Here is a 7,175-nt window from a genome sequence, read left to right as displayed (position 1 = left end):
TCAAAAGTTCTCATTGTCACAGCTAAAGAATGGACTGATTCGATCTGAATAATTGACTGCAGAGCCCAGTCTGGAGGGACACAATTCCCAGGCTTCCACTCCATCTGTCCGGGAGGGCGCTGCTCCTAGAGGATAAGGCAGAGAGTGTTGTCTGACGGTCCAGCAATCTCTGGGAATCTTCAGAGGAAGCGATGCTGTTGGAGAGGTTGCCGTGACAACCGGAGCAGGAAGGTCCAAGGCTTCTGGGTAGATGGACATCTGGGTGTTTTCAGAAGCATAGTCACAGCTGGAGAGGCTCTTTACGTCCCGTACGTTGTCACAGCATTTCAGGGCGGGGGGCTGGTAGGCCTGGTAGGAGACTTTGGTGGTGGTGGTGATCACCGTCTGAAGAGCTGGAGTGGTGGGTGGGGCGGTCGTGAGGTACCTGCAGGGAGGCTGTGGGGTGTACTGAGGGTGAGCGGCCTTGGCCTGGAACTGTCCTTGGTCCATCCTCTCCCCGGGGCCAGCTTTTCCAAGGGCTGGTTTCCAGCCGTGCTGTTTACTGGTGAAATCAAAGCTCCTCTCAAAGCTGCTGTAGGTGTTGACGTTGTACTGCAGTGCATTCAGATGAATCCAGTCTGAGCCCTTAGGGATACTGCCGGCATCTTTATAAAAGGTGGGATACGGGCTCGAATTTGCACACCCAGGACCTGCCAATTCATAGCTGCAGGGGGGCTGGGGCACATAGATTCTTGGGTTCGAATATTTCTGAAAGGGTGGTACTATGTCTCCCTGGAAGGTGGTGAGGTCGCAGGTAGCTTTGTAAGCATCCGAGTTTGGAAAGGAAAGGCAGGGCTGGCCCGGAACAGGGAAGCCGGCATCAGGAATCACATCCAAGCCCTCTGTGTTCTCCAGGGAAGGGATGTTGTTGAAATGTCTGCTGTGATCTTGACTCTCTCCTGCCTAAAGAAACGACCCAAAGTTTTTATTTGTAAATAGAGATGTAAATTACATGGACACCCTCACCTGTCAACAGTCACCAACCAAGCAAATAACAAGCTTCCAATTGGTGACTGTGTTATGAGCACAGAAATATGATCTGGGCACCCGGTCCAGGAATTTCATGACTTGAGCTCAGGCTTGAATTCCACGCTCCTGACCTCAGAGGGTCCAGGGTCGCCCAGGAGGGTGGGTCTGAGTGGTGGACAGTCCTGTCTTCCGCACACTAAGGGCAGGGGAGCAGAGGCTTAGGAGCCTGCGCAGACCAGGGTTCAAATCCTGCCTGTCCCTCAGGAATTGGACAAGTTACTTATCTCTCTGCGCCTCAGGTTCCTCACTTAGACAGGGGGCTCAATAACCGTCAGTCAGTCAGTCAGTTCAGTCGCTCAGTCGTGTCCGACTCTCCGCGACCCCATGAATCACAGCACGCCAGGCCTCCCTGTCCATCACCAACTCCCGGAGTACACTCAAACTCATGTCCACAGAGTCGGTGATGCCATCCAGCCATCTCATTCTCCGTCGTCCCCTTCTCCTCCCGCCCCCAACCTTTCCCAGCATTAGAGTCTTTTCAATAACCGTACTGTCTTCTTAAGGCTTTTGTGATCTTAAGAAGTGGAAATCTCTTAGCCTGTACACACTGGCACATAGAAAGTGCTCAGACGGGACCAGTGTCTCTTATCTTCAGGCAAATATTCTGCCTGCTTGGCATACTTTGGTAGAGAAGCCAAACTGATTCAAGTTGCACAAAGAACTTCTATCTGTTCTACGTTAATAATGCAAAGGACCCTCTCAAAGCTGTACTGTTAACTCACTGGGACGCACCTATGTTTTCCCATATGCCCGCTGGAAAATTGCCCTTGTATTAGAATGTCAGTTCACATCCCCACTCTATCATTAACTGTAGAGATACTCTGCTTTTTTTTTTTTTCCCAAGAAGAATCAGGGATTAGAAACCCTATTCAAAAATTTGATTCAGTGACATTTTGCTGGAGACAGAATTTTCACATAAAACCAAACCTTTTAAATTAAGATATGACATTCCCGTTTTATGTAATTCTCAGTGTATTTTGTGATGACGACAAACACAGACCACAAGTGTAACGTCAGCTCCCCATTACCTCAGGTTCTCGAATTCTCTTTTTCTGTGGTTGGTAAAAAGAAGCCATTTGTCTCTTGACTGCACTTCTCCTAGCTTCTGTCTCTGATTTACTCTCTGGTCTTGGGTGATCATGAACTCCCTTGGCCTGCATTAAATGAATCACATGTGTTCCTCTGTGGCGAAGCTGGGCAAGAATTACACATGCCTTTCCCAACGTCCCAAGTTGTTGTTTTTTGAAAGAAACAGGGGAAAAAAGTCTTAAACAAATAAAGCTGCACTAATAATAGACATCTTAAATGATGACCTAATAGTCCTTTTAAATATGAAAAGAACCATAACTAAGTTCACGCTGAGAGCGCACACAGTAGGTGAACCAACTTCTAGGAGCCTAGTAAGGCTAGGCTAGAAGCCAAAACACCTATTTCTGGCCAGTTGAGCTATATTTGTTTTGGCCCAGATTTTCTAAGGGGCTTCCCTGGTGGCTTAGATGGTAAAGAATCTGCCTGCCAACACAGAAGACAGGGGTTTGATCCCTGGGTCGGGAAGATCCCCTAGAGAAGGGAATGGCAACCCACTCCAGTATTCCTGCCTGGAGAATTTCACAGACAGAGAAGCCTGGCGGGCTACAGTCCATGGGATTGCAAAAAGTCGGACAGAGCTTAGGAATTAAACCAGAAACGAGATTTTCTTAGACACCTAGCAGGTGGCCTGGTCCCTGTATATGATGAGAATGTCCATCACAAACTGTGGGGTTCCTTCACCTACCTGAAAAAAGATTGCATTGCCATCCAGTCGCCAGAAGTTGGTTACAGGGTAACCGCTGTGCCCTCGACAGGGGATCAATTCCAAAGCAGAGTGACAGTTGGGACAAGGCTTCTCTGCAAAGACAGAGGTGGGAAATATTAATAATTAATATTAATTATATTAATGTTAACAAAAATTAATTGATAGATATCAATAATTCCCGGCCCCCCGGAAGGAAGGAAGGGGAACACACTCACTGGGAAGGGGAACTCACGCCTGCAGGGCCACCCCCACCCGGCCCCACGGCTCACTCTGCTGCTTCAGCCGCGCCTTGTCGCAGATGGCCGGCCGCAGCTGCAGCCGCGAGCCGTCGGGCAGGGCGCAGTCCTGCGCGCACACCACCACGCCCAGGCACGACTTCTTGAGGATGTGGCCGTTGTGGTTGTTGGTGTTGCGCATGGCCCAGCCGCTCAGGTGGCGCTGCGCCTTCTTCTCGTCACTGCTGTAGATGAAGCGCACGTAGCCGTCCGGCCACTCGCAGAAGCGGTCAAAGTGAGCTGGCTTCTGCAAAGGCGTCCAAGGACAGCAATCAAGTTTACCCACCCCAAAACCTATGCAGCAAGCTTTTCATCTTCTCCAAGCATATCAGGATGAGAACTGAGGCTTTTTCATTCCAGAAATACCGTAAAACCCAGAATCTGTGCTCTTATGAAATGTCACTCATCGTGTGTGTGTACTCTTCTGACAACTGGCTATAAACTGATGCTTCTATAGCGCTTCCGACAAACATGGTACAGGTACTAGCTCTAGCTTTCATACTGCCCACAGACAATAGGCACTAGTATTATCCCTATTTAACTGAATAGTAAATGGAGACCAGAGAGCTTCATCGACTTGCCCAAAGTCACACAGCTAGTAAGATCTGGCTGTAGGATTTAAGCCCATGCAGTTTGACTCCAAAGCCTGTCCTCCTTACCACCAGGTTATACCACTTCTTGGTGTATTTACATGTTACAAATATTTTTAAGGTAAGTATTAAAGTGCCAGGGCAGAAAGTGGTTAGAAAGTTCTTCACTGATATACGCTTGAGCCTGTATCTTTCCTTCCATCCAGTGGTTTTTCTTCCAGAGCTCTTGGCTTGATACCCAGGACAACATGAGAGAGACAAGAACAGCTTCCCAAAGTAGCCTTCCAGGTTTGCATGCATACGTGCTAAGTCACTTCAGTTGTGTCCAACTCTGTGTGACCCCACGGACTGTAGCCCCCAGGCTTCTCTGTCCATGGGATTCTTCAGGCAAGAATACTGGAGTGGATGGCCATGCCCTCCTCCAGGGGATCTTCCCGACCCAGGGATTGAACCCAGGTCTCTCTCATGTCTCCTGCACTGGCAGGCAGGTTCTTTACCACTAGTGCCACCTGGGAAGCCCAGCCTTCCAGGTTTACAAGGATGTTGCGATGACAGCCTGGCTATAAGGTAAACCTGAGCACTTGGTGGAGCCTGCAAGTCCTGGGCCTCTCTCCAGAGCCATATGGATTGTCATTCTCCTACACAAAGAGCTGCCTGGCTGAAATAATGGGATCTATAAAAGACTGAGCCCCGCTTTCCTATTCGTGTTTGGTGGTCCTTGTCCATATTATGCACTATTTATGCTGTGATGTCTTTCTTGTTTTAAGTCTAATATAAGATTACCCTTTCTGGCACACTTACTGTTCACCAGGTACTCTTCAGGGCAGGGGTCTGCAAACTAGGGACCACGTGCCTAATTCAGCCTCCCACTTGTTTTAGTACAGCCCTCAAACCAGGAGTGATTTTGACATGTTTTAATGGTTGAGGGGACAAATCAAAAGAATTACATGTGGTGACACATGAAAAATCACATGAAATTCAAATTTTTCTATCCATAACAAAGTTGTATTAGAACACGGCCGTGTACGTTTGTCTACGAAAGGTCTGTTTTCACACAATAGTGCACAGAACACACACAGGATGACAGTTTAAGATTGTTATCTAATTCCACTGCTTGATGACAAGTGAATGACCCAAGACTAAGGCAAATTCAGGAACTGTCTCAAGGTCACACCGCAAGTGTCGCCCTTCCTCCTTGGGTGAGCCGGAGCAGGATCCTCTCTCTCCAGCCCAGAGCACCTGCCTCTAGAGATGGCACGCTCACCCTCTGTTTAAGAATTAATCTCCCAGAAGATAAGTTCTTCACATTTACATGGGAAGTCTACAAAATGCTTGTGAGAGAACCCATCCTTCCCTTATTTGGATATGGCTCTTTTCTAAAATACAAGAACAGATTCCCACCCCCACCCCACCCCGTGGGGGTTTACATGGACAGAAGTCAGTGAGAAGGAGATGCCCTTGCTGTACTGTGGTCCACTTTCACAGAATGGCACAGTGTGACCCTAAAGTAGGCAGGCGTGAAAACAAACAAGTAGATTTCCATGAATGTGTACCCCAAAAGTACTTATCTCTTTGAGAGGCTACACAATATTGCTAATGAATTGCTGTCCACCTGAGCACATGCATGGCACATAATAGATGGTGAATAAAGGTCAAGTCTCTCTCACCCCTTGTGCCAGGGCATTGCCAGAAGTCCACCTCTGCAAATGCTTCCAGGTCACTCCTAATTCTCCTTCCACCTACACCCAGGACTTTAAAGTCACTCCCCCAGTTTTTGCTTCCAACCTCCATGACCAAGCATAACTGCCCAGCCTATTCTGGGGACATGTCCTGAGACTCCTTCCTTCTGGTAAAAACTAAAACAAATCCACTCTAAATTCGCCCTAAACAGATGACACCGATTTCCTCCTCACTAGAGAAGTTAAGTTCAGAAGTTGTGTCCAAAACCTGGATTCCAGAGGCTGTCTGGGCACCTGTGACCGGGTTAGCATGACTACAAAGCCCCCCAAGAGCCACACTTCATCCTGGCAGCCGGGATAAATGTCCCAAGTCCTGCTGTTTAAGATTGGGTCGCTGCAATTTATGGTCCTATCTCACAGTTCTGCTGCGTGAGAAGTAGTGGTATCTACATTCACCAAGATGCCCCTCCACTTTTCTAGCGGATGTCGGAGAATGGAGTCAGCGGATTTCTACCTCGGTTAAAAGAAAGTGAGAGACGAGGTGTCAGGCTCCCGCTGGCCAGACGACCTGAAACGTGGAGCCTAATTGACCGTTCCCGCTGCTTTCGGTTGTTTTCAAAACAGTTCGAGGAAACAGGTGGGAGAACACACGTCTCTAACCCCAGCTCTGCCATCGGTGGAGTCCCTGAACACTGGCGGGCTCTCAGGGATATGTTTTTTGTGGGGAGGGGGTGGTAGGCGGCCTGTCCGCAGTCTCTGCCAAGACATCCCTCCTCTTTGGATGGAGGGGCAGCGGGTTTCACGCACCTGCGGCATCTGCGGGTCGTTGATGTCCCAGCTGAGCTTCATCCCGTGGGACCACGCGCAGTCCGCCAGCTGCGCCTCCGCCGCCGGCACCCGGAGCTCCTCGCGGGCGCTCCGCGCCAAGAGTCCTGAAAGACACGAGAAAAAGAAAAAACCTAGAGCTGCCCAAGGTTCTGTTCACCCTGTTTTAAAAGCAAGTGGAGAGAGACAGACAGTCCGATTTAGAAATGCAGAAGCGGCGGACAAGGGTTCAGGGCGGCTCGGGTGGAGCCCTGTTCTTGGTCGCGGTGCTGAAAGTCTCCACCTGCAGCGCCGCGCGGGCGCCAGGCAGCTGCCCGCACGTTTATAAAGGTGCCCCCGCCCGCGGCCCCGCGCGCAGTGCTCCGCCTTCCCTCGCTCCCCGCCCGCTCCCACCCTCCAGGGCTGGTCCCACACTCCCAGGCAGGGCGAGGGATGGAGGGGAGGTGGACCTGAGCCTCGAGGTGACGGGAAACTGAAGCCTAGACGGGCCAGAGTCGGGGGAGGTTGGAATGTGTAGTTGAAGTTGAAAATCATGTTTATTTTCCTAACTGCGCCCCGCCTCTGGGGTTTCCGACTGGATCTAAGGAGAGGCTTTTGAGATAGAACCTTTCCAGCAAAGTCCCCGAGAGGCAATACTCAGTCCCCAGGCAGTTCGGGAACGACCTCTAAACGCCTGGGCGGCCGCCCGCCGTTGTCCGAGATGCGCGCACGCCTACTAGCTTTGGGGCGCGTCCTTTTCGGGGATTTTGTTTCGGCTGATGTTGTTCACTCGCTCAGTCGTGTCCGACTCCCTGAGACTCCATGGACTGCAGCACGCCAGGCTTCCCTGTCTTCCGCCATCTCCCGGAGCTTGCTCAAACAGGTCCACTGAGCCGGTGATGCCATCCAGCCATCTCGTCCTTTGTCGTCCCCTTCTTCTTCGGCCTCTCAGTCTTTTCTAATG

The 7,175-nt window shown here is 50.4% G+C and overlaps 2 protein-coding genes across 2 annotated transcripts in view; one reads left to right on the top strand and one right to left on the bottom strand.

Annotated features, from left to right (window-relative positions):
• Nucleotides 1–6,766, bottom strand: GCM2 (GCM transcription factor 2). Its single transcript, XM_055405947.2, has 6 exons — nt 6,553–6,766; nt 6,215–6,339; nt 3,133–3,385; nt 2,843–2,955; nt 2,097–2,222; nt 1–942 (listed from the first exon to the last, which is right to left on the bottom strand). The coding sequence occupies exons 1-6, from the start codon at nt 6,764–6,766 to the stop codon at nt 1–3; spliced, it is 1,773 nt and encodes a 590-aa protein (XP_055261922.2).
• A 166-nt stretch (nt 6,767–6,932) lies between these two features.
• SYCP2L (synaptonemal complex protein 2 like) overlaps nt 6,933–7,175 on the top strand; it is a 52,716-nt gene continuing 52,473 nt past the window's right edge. The window contains exon 1 of the mRNA XM_088831265.1: nt 6,933–6,992. Within this exon, the coding sequence (XP_088687391.1) occupies nt 6,933–6,992 (60 nt within the window). The remainder of the gene's footprint in view (nt 6,993–7,175) is intronic.

The sequence above is a fragment of the Moschus berezovskii genome, chromosome 23 (genome assembly GCF_049115385.1).
Source record: "Moschus berezovskii isolate FMDL1 chromosome 23, NW_MosBer_1.0, whole genome shotgun sequence".
In the NCBI taxonomy this organism is placed as follows: Eukaryota; Metazoa; Chordata; class Mammalia; order Artiodactyla; family Moschidae; genus Moschus; species Moschus berezovskii.
Note: the sequence above shows the minus strand (reverse complement) of the source record. Positions and strands in the feature narration are given on the sequence as shown.